Genomic DNA, 17,572 nt, shown 5'->3' with positions numbered 1-17,572 from the left:
GACATGCCAAAATGGATAAAATTCTTCTAGAATTATGATCAAGGGAAGCTGCAAAGTAGTGACTAGAGAGAATGAAGAAGGAAAAACAAACTTCTTCTCCAGCTGCCCAAGGATCTAGCTTTGTTGCATAGTTCCCTAGAAGTATTCAACCATTCCCGTGTGATTTCCTGTTGACCACATTTTTACCTTCTTGGGGTTGTAATTGACTGTTTCCTCCACATGTTGCAACTACGATAGTTAGGGCTTTAAAGGTTTGATTGCTGCAACCATTTTCCTAGTACCTGCCCAAACTCATTACCTTATGAACCAGGCTTAAGGTTTTCATACTAGCCAAAAGATTACGAAGACAAAGGGAGTGTGTCTGTGATGCAGTGTGTTTTAGCTCCTGAGACAAACCTCATTCTTGAAACGGTCAGGTTTGTTGGAGATATTTCTAAACAGTAAGTTAAAGGTGAGATTGATTGACCTTTGGATCCGATAAAAATGTTACCTCTTCTCCAGGAAGAAGCATACGGAAAAGTCGGGCGTCCGTGGCGGTAAAAACCGATAAACCTTCTCCTGGAGAAAGCTGCGGCGTCCAGTCCTGAGCGTCTGGGGATATCTACGGGATACCGAAAAGCGTCTGGTGAATTTCAGCAAAGCGTGAAGTTTAAGAGTTTATCTTCGTCATGTACATCAATCTAAATTTGAAGAAATCTGTCTGGCTAAATTGGCTTGTGTATTTGTCCAGTGATCAACGTTGGTTGAGCCATCAGAAAGCGATGATTCATGAGCGATGATTGCCCTCACGAAGAGTGAATCTTGAGATGGCAACCTGCCTTGCTCTGTCAACCTCTTGATGTTACCTCAGACCGCCTGGTATGTCGCTGCCAAAATAATTTTCCTTGTCTCCCAGTTCCAGCCACTGCATTCCAACTCCACCTGCTGTGACTGCTAGCCTGTGGCCTTTCAATCCCATCCATTCTCTGCTCTTTGCGCACAGTCTGCGTCCTCTCCTTTACCAATCTCAGTTTCTTCTTCCCGGTCATTGGGCGTTCCAACCTCAGCTCCATTATGATGTCCCTGGTCCTCTTCTTCCAAGTCAGCAACCATTAGCATATTGCAAAGTACTTTTGAGAAGTCTCTGGAGAGCAAGTTTTCTCTCTCTCTTCCTCCAACCTCTACAGAGTCCATTGGCACAGACCGAAAGGTGGGGGCGCGTTCTAAATTAGGTGTATCTTGTTATTTACCTGTCTCCAATTTGTATAGCATGTAATCCATCCTTGGCATTGGCCTCAGATTTGCGTCAACATGTTTCTGCGAGAGGAGATTCAGAGAGAGTGGGAGAGAGAGGAGATTTAGAGAGAGAGAGACTATCAAGAGAGAGTCCACCTTGTTCTCATTGTGGTCTATGTTATGCGTGATGTCAGTTCTGCCACGATATGACACCCCCTCCACAATAACTAGCAGTAATATATTTTTCCTGCTTTCTTTCAATAGCCACCCTTTGTTTACTCCAAGGCTGAATGGAGTTCAAAACTCAGATGGCAACTCAGTCTTGGCAATCCAGGAACAACTCCAAGAACGGTCTCACTAGTAGGCTTAACCAGGTGATATTGCCTGACTCTTTTGACAAATCACCAGAGACGTAACTTGTTGATCACGCTTTCAAGTGTGTTTTTCCCAGAATGGTCATTCAGAATTAAGGGCAAACTTCTCCTTAAAGATCATCAAAAACAGACATCCCTCATCTCAGGCGTCGTACAGATACCCATGAATTTTGTCACCTCATAAAATCACGCTGCAAGAAAACATAATGAAACTAGCAGAACTAACCTCACCCATCTTGTTCCAACTTTTTGCCCAGAAACCCTTTGTCAAGGACATCCAAAGCCGCCCTGATACCAAATCCGCCTTTCCATATATATATAATCAGAATCGGCCAGTGGAAAGTTTCGAAATCAATATCAGGTGTGCGGTACTGACAATAGTGTTACAAACAGACACATTACTCAATGATAATGAGAATGGTTCCTTTGATTCGTCCCATGGGTGTCACAAAGCCCCTAACCACCTACAAATAATCCTGAATAGTCCCTAAGTTTTATATATGCTTCTACCCGGTCACTATATATATATATAGCTATATATATATCTGTCAGGTAAGCGTCAGGATCAGAGCATCTTTATAGGCCAAACACCTGCCTGAAACATTTGGGGATAAACACACAGCTAGGAAGCTGGTTCAAGACAAAAAATAAGCCATGTCTATCTTAATAGCTCCCATTTTCTACTGATTTCCATATGTGTCTGCATTGTGTTCTTTGAACCCTCTGTATTTACTACCTCGTGTGTGTATTTCTAAGACGTTAGGTATATATGATGCATATTGTAAATTTTTAAATGAAATTATGATAAACAAATTTATTTCCCCAGTTTATAAATTTGTTTCTGAATTAAGCCAAAGTGAAAATACCATCATCATCTGAGGAGAAGGTTTTTACGTCACTGCAAAATCCCCTGGGTCTTACTCCAGAATGGCAGTTCACCCAGGGATAGTATTCCACAAAAAATAAGTGCTCATTTTTATAATAAAACCGGTGATTTCAAATGTCGCATGGGCTGAGCCGCCTGGTCAGAAGAACGGTGATTTCAGTAGCCAGTTTAGGCTTCGTCCTGCCGCCCAGTCTGGGGGATGAAATAGAAGACCACCTGGCTCAGTTAGCTCAATCGTTCATGCTCTTTGTCGACGAGGAAATCGACATGCTCCATCCTGGCTGCCTTCCTGAGGCGCCATCGCCCTGGTCGCCTTATTTTCCATTGGCAATGTCATTTTTCGATTTCCATCCATCGATCAAAGTTGTTTTCCCAGTACTTCAGTTGTCGAGTCGCATTCGCTTTAGGACCCGCTCCTGGCTTTGTGCATATTTATGATAGAATTACTTGGTGAGAGAACATTGTGCCTGTCTCAAAACCATGAGTGGGAGTGCCTGTCCAGCCTGTTGACAGATGATGGGGCACACACTGATCTGCTTGAGTTGCCTTGGCACTTTGTGACTCGACAGTTGCACATCAAACAAGGTAAAAGTATGCAGATAATGATGCCCTGGCCAGGTACCGAAAAGTCAGACAAAAATGGCATCTGCCATCACATAAAAACAAATTATGCCCCGTGAAATTATTCAAGCTTCCCATCGATGCCTTAAAATAGGCCAAACGCCTTCTCCGTGAAATGGAATGGATGGGAAATACCTTAATTTACGATCCGGCCAATTTGCCTCCTCTCAAATGATCGCAGAAATAATGTTTCCTGGATTTCTTCGATTTTCTTTGATTATGCAACCTCGCAAGGACCCTGATTTTTTTTTTTTTGTGAAAGGAAAATAAGGATCTCACCGCCTCCTTAATAAAGAAAATATTGCAAAGAGAAAATTAAAAATATTTATAGCATGTATTGAGTCGCGCCACAGCTTCTTGAGCGAACACCTTCATCAGCCTTTGGGTCCATTGTTGCCGAGTTACATTAACCCCTCAGCCTGATAAACGCGGTGACTTAATGAACAGCTCATGGACGGCATCCTGGGGACCTGAGGGCCTATAGCGTCTAAACATAAATAAACAGGTAATGTTGCCAGGTCCCACAAACTGTTACAGCCGGGCAGTCCTAGCGCCTGACATAAACAGACAATGTTGATTAATTTACCCACACCTTGTGATATACTCAGGATGTGTTTCATCTGTTCAGGAGGTTCATCCCGGGATCGCACACACCATTCCTACTAATCTATCAGAAACCCTGACTCTTCCAACCAGCATCGTTTGGGACCCAGCCATTCTTTACCATTCTTTCTGATGGCGTAAAGGCCACCCTCGAGGCAACAGCCTTGAGCCCACAGGATTTTGAAGAACTGCTCCTCAGCTGATCTGACATGGCGTCGCCTTTGGACTTTGAATGAATGTTGTTCATTCTGAAAAAGACTGGCTTCCTCCGACGCATTTGATAGCCCGGGAAGGGAGAGCAAAGGCACCAACGGGAACTATTTGGTATACACTTTCCTCCTTCAGAGTTTTTCTTTTCACTTACTTATACAATGATACGGACCGTTTGCCGCTGGTCCACGCCTTTCACCAAGCAGGCAACGATGGTCTTTCCAGGCAGCAGCGACACCTCCACGGCCATCCTGTATTCACCTCTTGAAATACCCTTCCCGACAGGAAGAATTTGGATGCGCCCTTCCAGAGTCGAGCAATGTGTTGCAGCTCGGGATCAACTGGGAGGACCTCACCAGGGCAGGCCATTTACCCAGAGACCCCAGCCTGCCGACTGCTTTTTCACGTCCTGAAGTAGGGGACTTGGTCTTTAGTCAATCTGCATGTTGCAAGAAAAGTATTAAACGCCAGCCCCCCAATTGGTGCCGCCAGCTGCGCCAGGTGATGTAATCATTAAACTGTCCCACCTCTCCGGCAGGACGACAGTTTAGCTGCTGTCAGAGAAGCTTGTCTGCAAAAGGTTTCTGGGGCAAAGGACCTGGGCGAGGCAGTGCCTTGTGCCAAACCAGCAAACTTTTTCACACAGAGTCTATTGGCTTTAACAACAGCCAGGCGGAGGTTGGTGAAGCATGTTCACATCTACATCATCTGGCCTTTTATATGCATCAGGCCAGATATCTCTGAATGTGGTCAACTGCTCAACAAGGTGGAAGCCACGCCATTGCAAGAAGCCACCTTGAGTGCATCCCACTGGCTCTACTCTCAGTTGATCATTGCATCCAACGTCCCTCACCCATCATGTACAACCCCGACAGGGGCCGCTTTCCTGAGAACTGTGGTCCGCATTCAGGCCTTGCTACATCTGGGGACAGCTCATGACTTTTGGGACTAGTACAACCCGCAGTTATGTGTTTGGCTCACTTCTGATCCCTGCTGAGTCCCTCATGGCCGGGCTGCACGCTGAGAATTTTTGTCTAGCACATCCTGCCGTGGGTCCTCCTAGGCTATTTGCCCAGGGCAGATAGCATTCCGCAGCTAAGAGAACCTCACGGTTGCCCCTCGTGGTCCCATAGCCAGTTACATGACTGCCACAACCCTAGTTTGATGTTGCACCCTTTAGCCTTTTTAACCAGGTCAATCACCCCCATCCCAGCCCGGCTTGTCCTCCAGAATACGATTTCGTGCCAGGATGACGCCGTCCGTTTGCCACTGACCTAACTGGTAAGGGAGCCCTTGAGCGTGCTGGAGAGGAACAACAAGGCCGTTCGTCTGCTGAGACTCGATACAGGAAGAACAACTGGGTTGTCACCCAGGACCGCAGATCAAGCCCGCCCTCCTGAGAGAGGAACACCCCATCCATCCACACCACCCTCCACCTGGACAGTCGCTCGCCACATTGGGCCCTGTAATAATTATATTATGCATTATTTAACATTTTTGCAGACACCTGCAGCCAGCCGCCCCCATTTCACACAGGTGTTTCCCAATGTCTCACGACTGCAGCTCCTGCCCTTCAGTGCCTCAGCAGATCCCGACTAATCAGACGTTACCCAGCTGGGGGTGGAGAATTTGCAAAGTCTGAACTGAGCATTTTTACGGTGGCCCCATTTTTCTTTGCTTTCTATCCCAGTTCACACCTGGCGTGACACGGTCACGGCGATCCAATCATTTAAATTATGTATATATTCTTATTTACCTGTTCCAATTTGTATATTAAATTCTTCTTTTTAGCATCAGATTGTATTTAACTTATTTCTGTCCTTGGTATGATCCAAAATGTATTCGTTCACTGTATTTATTGTTAATTATTTATCGACCCCAGGTCACCCTTTTCTTCATTGTGTTCTGGAGCGTGGCGTCAGTTAAAAGCGTAAATAAACCACCTGGGTCACTTTTAGACCAAGCAGTAAATTTTTCCTGATGGTTTCTTTTGCAGATCTTAAACTTTCATTGGCATTTTTATGACTGAAATATTAAGTTGGAAATATCACTAGCAATCGCAACTCAAAACAGAATGGATAAGTTGACTAGTTGTTATGTATTTTAATACAAAGGTGTGTCTGAATCTAGCCAACAGATGCATATCATCAACTATAATTCCTCTTGGATATAAGTTATTGTAAGGTAAATAATTGAAATCAAGTGATATTAGTGGCTTTATATATATATATATATGTTATATATATATATATATATATATATATATATATATATATATATATATATATATATATCATATATATCAATATATTATATAATAACACATACCCTAAATACATCCTCATTATCTTTTATGAATTTGTGTGCAGTTTGGTATGAACATTGATTTGGGAACCAAACGTTTCACTTCCCGTAAGACAATGCTGCAAAAAAAATTTCTATAACATTTATTGATATTAGGAGAAAAAATACTTGTAATGTCACCTGTCAGCTGAAAACGCTGGATAAATAGTTACTGCGTGATCCACTTTGCTGGTCATTCAGCGATAACGGGGTCCTGCAGCCACTTAAGAATTTTACCAACGGTAATATACAATGAAGTCAAAGAAATTCATTGTCGTACAAATACGTAGAACGTGGTGCATGATATTAGGTAATATAAATATTAGGTTTGAATTTTAAAAAAGACATTTTCTTGATTTAATCCATTAACAGTTATACATATCGCAATTATTTTATTTGGATTTAAGGAGGTTGTCCGCCATGAAAGCCAAACTCGTTATCTGTTATTGGATTACCATAATTTTTTATATGTTATTTGTACTATTACTCTAATGACTGTATAAATTTTATTGGAATCGGACCGAAACTTTTTTTTTATGAATAAAAATATAAATTTTCAAATTTTCTTTTTTTTGTATTTTTATCGAAAAATACCACACTGAACTAAATAAGAATTGGCATGAATAATGTCCATCACAGTATGAAAAAAGTGGTAAAGTGAATTTTCTTTATTTTTAATTTTTTTTTAATATTTATATATTTTTTTTTAAACTTTGAAAATATAGAAAATTATAAATAACCTTTGAAAATTAAATTTGCTTTACCAGAATATTGCATTTTATTTCTTTCCAACGATGTCTTCTTTGCATTTGAAATTGCTTCATAAATAGTGGAGAAAATACCTTTGAACGTCAATAACTATAAAATTGATTATCGGCCTCAAAGTTTCGCAACAAGAATATGACGAAAAGATCACAATATCGGCATTTATTACGATTATAATTAGAAACACTCCCAATTACTTGAAAAATAACCAAAACTTACTTACTTTATACCTTTTCTGTTTAATTACCGCAAACGCCTTCCCAAGTCCGCCCCGCCCTCCAAGTGGGTATTACTCACTCAAGGTGAAGGTGTCAGGAGATGCCAACTCCCTCATTGTAGCTTGGTTTCGCTTTTAGGCTCCACCTCATAGTCTTTACTTTCTCTTACGTTTTTTCTTCTTTTTCTATTTTTGGCAGTTGAGCCTTCAGTCTTTCTTTATCAGAGATGATAATGATTCACGAATGTAGTATTCGTACCAACAAAACAGTAAGAAGATTGCTTTTTCTGCCAAAATTGTACTCAAGCGTGGTCGTTTCGGCGGCAAATATGACGCGATGTAAACCGAAAAACTTTATTTTTGGGCATTTCTTCCAAAGTCGACTATGCACTGACTCATTTGGGTTCTGTGTCCACCCTGGTAAGCATTTTTTTAGTAGCTCTGTAGAGGAAATGTCAGCGAATACTTGTATGTGGGTACGTATATGGCATGTTGGGGCTTGTTGGCTTGTACTTTCTCTCGTCATGAACAGAGGTGCCAGACGTATATTTTTAGCCTTATATTTCTCACTGTTTTATAAGAATACCGTACTTATCATGGTTTATCGTGAGTACTGCGTACATGGTACTGCGTCACCATGACGACCCGTGTAGTGTCATATACCTCAACCACAAAAAAATGCAATAACTTCGTTATTTATGGCATGATTTGTACGATACTTTCACACGTGACTCTTGAGTTGTGGTGCTGTTCACCGCCAAAAAATCACGATTTTTTTATTTCCAAAGTATATTCATGAAAATCGATGGCGGATTGTCTCCTTAAGAAAAAGACTAGATTGATTAAATACCTGTACAACAGAACATCTCGATAGCATGTTATTCGCTCGTTTATAAAGTCCTTGAGATTTTATTCGTCACAGGCAAGCTTAATCTAAATAGATGACGAAGGTACACTTATCACTATTGCTTAAAAGAGACACTGTATGCTACCTCTTCTTTTCCTCAAAATTAGCAAAGCGTATAAAATATTCTGGAACATCTCTTCATTGGTAACAGTAAGATTTTTTATAATTATTTTTATATTTGAGTAAACCATATCTCTATAGACTCTTAGTAATCTGTATACGTAACTGTACACTCTTAAGAGATTTGTTGTGGAGTGTAATATTCAAAACATGAACTTATAGGGGCTAGTGCTGTCAGACACTTCAGGTGGTGAATTGTAGGCATTAGCAAAGGGTGTTTGCAGGATCCCTCACATAGCTGCAGCCATTGTTTAGCCTTTTAATTTATCCCCATTCCCGCTTGCTTTTTTTCCATCGTACTGTCCAACCTCTCTATGTCATTCAAGTGAAACTGTGGGATTTTCTCCCAGACCCACCTTGATTCTTGTTCTTCATTTCCTTAATTTTCTGGATCTCTATTTTGCTGTCCAACTACTACAACCCCCTCTTTCACTGTCTTAGGCGCTGTAATGCTGAAAGTGCCTTAGTGCCAGACCTTATAGCCTAAATTTCCTGGTTTATTCATTCATTCTAAACTTGATTTTTATGAGACATTCAGTGCAATCGACACTTGGATTGAGGGGGAGAAATTAAAATGTACCCAATGAGTCAGAGATACGAAGTGCTGATAGGCGTTTATCATCAGTAATAAAATGAACATTTTATCTTGTTCAGCTAATCGTTAATGGTATCAGCACCTACAGTATTTGGTTTGTTTGTTTCTGTGGTTTCCTGCCACCAAGAAAATCACATGATAGACAGGGGCGGTGCGATAACATGCTCTATCTTGGTTTTATCATCTCATTCGTCAGGTAGATCGAGCCGCGTAAGTAGTCCGTCAGAGGTGCACCGCTTTCTATCACCCAGAGAAAATAAGCTGAAATGTCTGGTGAGTTCGCTTGTTTTTCATTTAATTGTTATTTATATATTACTATTATTGAAAGTATGAAATCCACTTAAAGGTCATGAGCTTACAAGATTCCGCATAATTGATGGCCGAATGCATAAGAGGAAAGCAGAGAAGATACGATTATAATGATCAAAAAGAGATTTATGCCAAAATAAATATAAATTAAAACACAATACAATCGCACATGGCAGTTTGAAGTAACAGTATGTACATTTCCCCATAATAGAAGGCAGTGGTACTTTGAAACATTCGCGAAATTCATTTTGACAGGATTTTGCCCATTCTGAAAAAATGATATACTAGTAAATCACTGAGAATTTCATTATTTCCTAAGACACACATATATATAATTTATATATAATATATATATATATATATATATATATATATATATATATATATTGATTGTATATGAATCATTTAAATTAGATGTGATCAGTCATATATATATCATATATATATATAGATATATATATATATATATATATATATATATATATATATATATATATATATATATATATATATATATATATATATATATATATAAATATATATATATATGTGTGTGTGTGTGTGTGTGTGTGTGTGTGTGTGTGTGTGTGTGTGTGCACAACAAAAATAATAACCTCCTGGTATTTCTCCTTTCACACACAGGACAACCACCCTACCCAAGTGCACCGTACCCTCCTCAGTATCAGTATCCCCAGCAACCGTATCCCCAGCAGCCGTATCCCCAGCAACCATATCCCACGCAGCCATATCCCACACAGTATTATCCACAAGTAAGTAATTATTTTGTTAAATTTAGTAATGATCCGTTGGTGAGGAACATTTAACAGTTGTGTTTTTTTTTTTGGGGGCGAGAATCCAGCGATAAATGAATTCTATTCGAGAGAACTCCAAGGAAACCAGTAACTTGAATTACAATGAAACACATTTGTCAGGCCGCTTAAGCAACCGATAGTCGGAAAAAGCCTTGAGTGGATGTCTAGTAAGAGGGTGGACATTGGAATGCAATATACCTGAAACTGATTGATTGATTATGGCCACTAAAACTGACTTCACAACGTCTAAGTTATTGACGCCGTGTATACTTGAGAAGACCAGTTCCAGTCTCAAACGGAACAAAAAATAGATATCTGTTAACTGAATGAGAGGGGGACTTTTAAAATGCAACTTCTCCCATCGAGGCTGGCCGGGCGTAAATACATTTATGTATGTATATTTGACCTAACTGAATTACCATACCATTCGTGAGGATAAATGCTTGTCACCTAGAAAACGATCAGACATATTAGAATGTCGGTAAAAACGTGTATTATGAGATGTAATCCATATAAGATCTAATAGATTTTATATTCTGGGGAATACACATTTATTTTTTTTCATTACTCTTTTTAACTAAGCTAACCTTCGAAAGAAATGAAAACGCCTGAACTCGGTTATGATAGAGGATGATATTCATAATTAAGACTGATCATAAAACAATGGTTGATTTTTGCAGAGACTACCTGTACGCATGTCAGCATCATTAAATTTTATTTTAAAAACATAAAAAGTAAGGGGAAAGATAGCACTAGATTTTGTGACAAGAATTTTCATAGAAAAACAATATTCTTAGTTATCAAAAGTTGCATTTAAGTTACACTGATTGTATTTAACTATTAATTGAACTGAACCTCGAGACATGGGGCTAAGCATATACGGTAATCTACTACGAGCCAGAGAGTACTTCCAAAAAGAGATCACTTGGACAGTGTACAGAAGAATTTTGTTGGAATTTTTATTAATTTCAATCATTTTTCAACAATCCTAGCAACCTCCCAAAGTGGAGGTAGTGGTACAACAACGTCCGCCACCAGTCGTGTTCCAGACAACTCCCAGACCAGTCGTAGTCCAGGAAACAGTCGTCGTGGAAGGAAGAGTGAGTGTCCGTGAGGTCGTTTCATTTCGTGTTCAGTCAAATGAAATCATCAATATATATATATATATATATATATATATATATATATATATATATATATATATATATATATATATGTGTGTGTGTGTGTGTGTGTGTGTGTGTGTGTGTGTGTGTGTGTGTGTTACATATGGTTGACTTGAGATCTGAAGACCTTCAAATTATTTTTCAGAAGGCGCCAAACTTTTCACAACATGTTATCTATTCATAAAATCTATTTATATAAAAGGCTTCGTAAGTTCCCTCTCTTTTCTCCCCCTGGTGTAGCGCCGTGGAGGAATGGGAATAGGCGGGGCGATGGGCGCAGCAGCTGTGGGTGTAGCTGCAGGAATGGCCGTAGAGGCTGCTCTAGAAGGAAACCATCACCACCACCACCATCACCATCGACGTCATCACCATCACCACCACCACGGATGGTAGAAGTTTCGTAATCAAAATGGTTTTGAGCCTAAATTCCCTCCTCACCCGGCACCTTAATTCGTCTTTGAAGAATTTATCAGTACTGGAATCTTATAAACAACTCCGTCAAAATGGAACCTCCTCTTGATTCAGATAACCACCTATTTCGCTCATTTTATCATATTTTTGTAGTGTCCTCAATTTACTAGGAATAATTTTTGTGTAGGTTTGTGTTTTTATCATTGAAATTTTCCACAGTAGGTAAAAGTATTCAGCCAAAATTCTGTTAACAGACTGATTGTGACACCTTGATTTTGTTCAACTCGTGGCAATATCAGTCTTATCTGAGACCTGTATGGGCAATACAAGTAATGTACCCCATTTGTGTCCAGTTTATGACTTTAAAATTAGTGGTCAGTTTGGTGGAATATCATTAGGTTTATTCATAGCTGTTGGTATTTGGCAATTTCCTCATTGGATTAACTAAATATTTGTAAAAATTCTGTATATCTTTTTTTCTTGGAGTTAAAGTAAAGACCAGTTATTTATGAAACATAAATAACTCAATATATTGAACATTGTAATTTGTTTATTCTGTACTCGTTCATTTTCAAACTTCAACCTCGCCTCTATTGAAGATAGATCTTTGAAGCAGCAAAAGTGAAATAGTATAAGATCATGAGAGGGGAACAAGAGTTCCAGCAGTCCATCCAAGGGACTGTAGCATGCAACACTCCATCCTCCTCTCTCCATTAGAGCCTCCCCACCTCCAACCCTACCAAAACAGGTAACCCAACATAGCAAAAATCACTGAATTTGTGGTGCTTTTAAAGTTTTGTCACCATACCTCGAGTTGACTTCCAAAGCACCTGGGTCAGAAATTTCCATCAGTCCAGTACTTCACAGGTTTTATGAAGCCAAAGGGAGAAACATGCTATTATGCCTAATCCGGAGTTAATTTTCATTGGAGTAAAATCAGTAAATATTTGAGTGTCGCTATAGGCATTTGTTTAAATTATGTGAATGGTAAGTAGGAAAAGACTCAAGATTACCTTTTGCAATGTAGGCTATACACAAGTCAAAAGCTAAAAATATGCATGGGAGACTTCAAAAGTCTTTCAAGTCTTGTTCCCGATCGGGATTGTATAATCATGATTAAAACAGCAAAATGTGGACTTCTTTAAGAAGGACAAGCAAATATTGTACACATTTTTGGTTACTCAAAAGAATATAATTAGAAAAGTGCGAGACAATCTGCATCCCTGTTACCTACGCAGTGAATGGATGAGACACACATCATGGGAATCAGTAATGACGCTTGAAGGTTAAGAAGCCACATAGCTGGATTTTTAATAATCGTAGACATACGAGGTTGTGTATTAAATTATACACTTCCGGTAATCTGTTCTCCGCTAGAATATGTACCGGAAGATAGCCTTCTGAATTTTTTTCGTAAGCTTTTGTAATTTGTCCGTTATATTTTAACCGGCTTCTTTACTCAGATTCCAGCAAATCTTATCCGTCGGGATGAACGCATCACTCTTCAGTCCATGGGAGCTTGGAGATGGATCCTGAATGGAAGTGTCGAATGAAATTTCGATTATATTGTTAAAACCGTCACTGGATTATGAGCAAGTGAAAGTATCCATATTAAACTTGGTCTTTTTACGTTCTCTATCCATGTTTCCTTGCTTTTGCGGTACTTTATGACCTTTCTGAATTTTAAGAATTTAGTTCGTTTGAAAGTTGCATGGCTATTTCCAGGAACTTTAGATATAGATTACTTATTTCTCGGTTAACAATTGTACGTTATGCCAAAACAAAAGACTACAATACTTGTCAAGATCATCGCTGATTGAACAAAGAGCAACCTACAGTGGTATATGAGCGGAACTAAAAGTGTGCCACGGCTTATTTGGCAGTGATTTTAGGCCTTTGAATCAATAACTATTTATGTGAAAGTGGGGATATCAAAGTAAATCGACATCAAGTATTATTGGTTATCTGGTATCATACAGCAATAAAACGTAATAGCGCCTGTTATAATAAGTAATGATAGAATAATCTACAATAATGTACATTATATTGAAGGTAGAATTGAAAATAACTGGCGGAGCGGGACAAACTTTGGCAAAGTATATGTCACTGTGCTAAAATTCGTCAATTTAAAACAAATGCGGAAGAAATTTAAACTAAAGTTATAAAATTTGTCAGCACAGCTATCACAAGTTGGTATTTTATATTTGCCTTATCGGCAGTGATATAGGTGCTAAGATCCGGGCTAACAAAAATGAATCGTCAATGGAGAGTGACGTTTAAATGTAGATGATGAAAAATTCCTTGGGATTAATGAGGAGAAACTACTATCACTGGTGAAAGTGTTCGAAACGCTTTGTTGGAAAAGAAATTTCAGATTAATATGAGCTAGGCAAAGGTTATGGTGGTGAATGGAAACCAAAAAATTTTAATTTGGATTGTATTACAGAGTAAATATAACATGATACCAGGATGAGAAAAGAGGTAAGCCGCGGAATAGGTGAAACAAGTAAGGTGGCAGGTTGTTTTGTAAAACGTAGGGAGGACACTTTGAGAGTGTATGGAGGCCAAGGGATGGATAATCAATTCTTTATTGAAGTGAAATGTGAATGTTGAATGCGAGTGAAAGAAATATTGAAGCTGTCGAGATTAATTGCTTACACAACATATGTGATATAAAAAGGAATGAAAATCTTGGAAATGTAGAGATGTAGAAGTAGCGAACAGGTTAGTGTTGGTGAAAAGATAGATCAGAGTGTTTCAAAATGGTTCAGTTGTTTGAAAGAATGGAAGATGAAAGAGACAGTTGAAAAGTGTGTAATTCGGAAGTGTTAGGAGAGGAGGACGGCAAATAAAATGCTGGATAGATGGTGTGGAGGATTGGCCGTAATATCCAGGAAGCGTGAGACAGCATGAAAGATATAATTGAGTAATGCAGTGCGAAGGCTATAAGTGAAGAATGCGGTGCGAAAGCTATGAGTGAAGAATGCAGTGCCTATTATGTGTTACCAAAGCTATTAGCATTTCTTAAGGCAACAATATCCAAGTTGTACAGCTTATTACCACTGCAGTAGCAGTCCCCCAGCAAAGAGACTGACCTGATGTGTGTGGTTGCCACTGACCTTCAGAGGGAGAGCTCCTCTGCCATAATTTAGTGAAGCCATTGCTTCCCACAAGGGTTTCACAACCATCAAGTAGGCGCTCCTCTGCTTTGGGATACGATGCAATAACATCTCAGGCCAATGGCAATTCTTAGGATAGCAGCGTCCATATAGTAATAATGACATCCGACACCACAGTGGCAGTCAATTTTAATTGACTGACTCGTGTATGAAGACGTTAATGTGGACGTTTCACTTCGTAAGGGGTCCATCCACGATTTAGTAGTTAAACTATGAATGTGGCAGTAACAGCCTTCTTCTCAGTTTAATCCCTAGTCGGGGCCACTGTTTTAAATGAGCTTCATCCAGTTGTATGTATCTTGAATGGCTCATTTCATTATTGATTATGGTAGATGTTTTACAGATGAATTCCCTTCCTGACTCGAATCTTCCCTGTATATCTGGGTGTAGAACTAGTGCTGAGTTGGGCTGGCTTGCCCCAAGTGGGCAGGTAGTAACAGTATTACAGACATGCATACATGCAAACATATATGTATATATATATATATATATATATATATATATATATATATATATATATATATATATATGTGTGTGTGTGTGTGTGTGTGTAAGTGTGCGTGAAGCTCTCTCTCTCTCTCTCTCTCTCTCTCTCTCTCTCTCTCTCTCTGGAAGAATTGGCAGCTCTCTAATGATACAACGCACCCGCCCATTCTTCACATTTCAGATACAGAGAATTTGCCAAATGACAACACACCCTGTGCTTCATCAGCCCCCACTCTCCTGACATGGCTCCGTGTGACTTCTCGCTTTTCCTCAAGCTGAAAAAATGCCCCTGAAAGGGAACAAACAGATTTCAGTCCAGAGAAGACATCATGCAGAATGCAATGGACAGCTGTGCACCATCTCAAAAGAGGCGTTTCAGCGCTGCTTCCAACAGTGGCAGAACCGTTGGGAGAAGTGTGTGGCAGCCCAAGGGGACTACTTTGAAGATTAGTGTAAGATTGTTGTATCTGAATAAGAATATTTTTTTATGAATAAAGTTCGTCTATCTTTAACATAATTGTGTGTATATATATGTATATATATATATGAGTATATATATATATATATATATATATATATATATATATATATATATATATATATATATATATAGTTGTAATTTTAAAGCTGGGGTCTTGCTAGAAATGGGTATAATAGATGATACACTTACCTTAATTATCATGAGAATCTGGATTCTGCCTTAGATAGTTAAATTACACAAACAAAATATGCCTGAGGCTATTTTAAAAGGTGGTGATTAGATAAACTTGGGGTTTAACTTAATTCATTATATTTTACAAAAGAAAAACACATCAGTAGAATGGTAGCTGCAGAATTTGGGCAATGAGGCGAGAGCAAATGGGAGTGAATCTGTGAGAGGGTGCAAAAGAGAGCAGGTAGACATTGATCAAGGCTTTATTAAGGAGCATGCGGACATCAGTATAAAGCAGAACGTAAATACAGACGTCAGTACAAAGACATAGAAGGACATGTACAGGTGAAATGAGGTCAACTGTTCATCAAAACATGCAAAAAACAGGTCACGAAAAAGTAAATGAGAAGATAACTAGAGAAAACAAGGATAAAATCTCTTAGGAGTAGATTAGACATTGATAACGAATATCACGCAGACACAAAGTACAATACAAAAGGGACATCCCAATGAGTCAAAACACTTAGTAATGCACATTTACATAAATAAATTGCATTGAAGGTACTGACCAACCAGTGAAGGTCACAGGAAAGGCATCTGTAAAGCTGAAATTAAACAGGCACACAGGTCACTGTAATTATATTACACTTAGAACACAGTTGAGCGGAACAGCGAACTTTGACGAAAAACATAAAACCCAAAACTTTAGTAACGATGTTCCTTGATTATGAAGCCAGTGAGGGGGAGGAGTGAATTGAGATTGCCAAAACATTTGGGATACTGCCGTGCGATAGTCAGGGACTGAGCCAGTACCCGTGTCTGTGGAGCAGTTGGGGCAAGTGCTGCTCTATGTCAAAGAAACGATGGGGCGGCTCGCTGACTTTATTGTGGGCAGGATGGGCTGACTGGCGTGGGCCGTGCGGAGGGCTGACTGAGAGGTCTAAACACATAATATGCGACGAGTCAAATTACTCCAACAGTGCAGGCTTGAGGTGGTGAATTGAAACACCAAGACATTCTAAATCATAAAGTAAAAATGGTAAAAGCCTGAATGCTTTTTGTTTGAAGAAACGTAAAGTCAGAAAGAAACGAGGAAGGGCCTCCCTGTAATGGGGTCTGGCGCCAGAATTGCGGACTTTTATGCCACTTCTCAAGACAGGACGCTGCTCCTGGAGGAAGCTGCATGGGGCGGCTCCTGAAGAGGACAGACCAGGAGGCATGAAAGGCGTCCGTCCTGTCGGTTTAGGGCGTGCTGGCAGGGGCAAACTTTCCAACCGTTTCAACAAGGAAAGCTTATCTGAGTGCCTGTTCTTGTTGTTCCGGCCCGCACGCGTGAAGAGTAGTGGCCTGGGACCACGACTTGACTGACCCGTACAGAGGGCGGCTTTTTTTGCGATGGGCGGAGGGGCGAACTTGCACGCCGGAGCCTCTGCAGAGATGGGGATGGCTATCATCCGTCACAGTCCGAGGAGGGGATACAGCTGTGATGGGTGTCACGCTCTGGGGGAGCGGCCTCCACCCACGGCAGCGGTGCAGCGCAGCGGCCGAGGGATGACTTTAGGGACCTGTGGAACCTTTCCACCAGGCCGTTATCGGGGTTGTAGGGGTGGTGGTGTGGTGAGTGGTTCCCCAGCAGGCGTGCTTGTGGGCAGTCCACAGCTCAGACAGGAAGGCTGGGCCCTGGTCCATTGTCATATGGTC

At 40.0% G+C, this 17,572-nt stretch overlaps 1 protein-coding gene across 1 annotated transcript in view; it reads left to right on the top strand.

Moving 5' to 3' along the window:
- LOC136836273 (uncharacterized) overlaps positions 1-12,091 on the top strand; it is a 130,018-nt gene extending 117,927 nt beyond the window's left edge. The window contains exons 2-5 of the mRNA XM_067100306.1: positions 9,053-9,129; positions 9,808-9,935; positions 10,970-11,077; positions 11,384-12,091. Coding sequence (XP_066956407.1) covers positions 9,123-9,129; positions 9,808-9,935; positions 10,970-11,077; positions 11,384-11,536 — 396 coding nt within the window. The 5' untranslated portion in view covers positions 9,053-9,122 and the 3' untranslated portion in view covers positions 11,537-12,091. The remainder of the gene's footprint in view (positions 1-9,052; positions 9,130-9,807; positions 9,936-10,969; positions 11,078-11,383) is intronic.
- Positions 12,092-17,572: the final 5,481 nt, after the last annotated feature.

The sequence above is a fragment of the Macrobrachium rosenbergii genome, chromosome 56 (genome assembly GCF_040412425.1).
Source record: "Macrobrachium rosenbergii isolate ZJJX-2024 chromosome 56, ASM4041242v1, whole genome shotgun sequence".
NCBI classification, from domain to species: domain Eukaryota; kingdom Metazoa; phylum Arthropoda; class Malacostraca; order Decapoda; family Palaemonidae; genus Macrobrachium; species Macrobrachium rosenbergii.
This window is presented reverse-complemented; position numbering and strand designations above follow the sequence as displayed.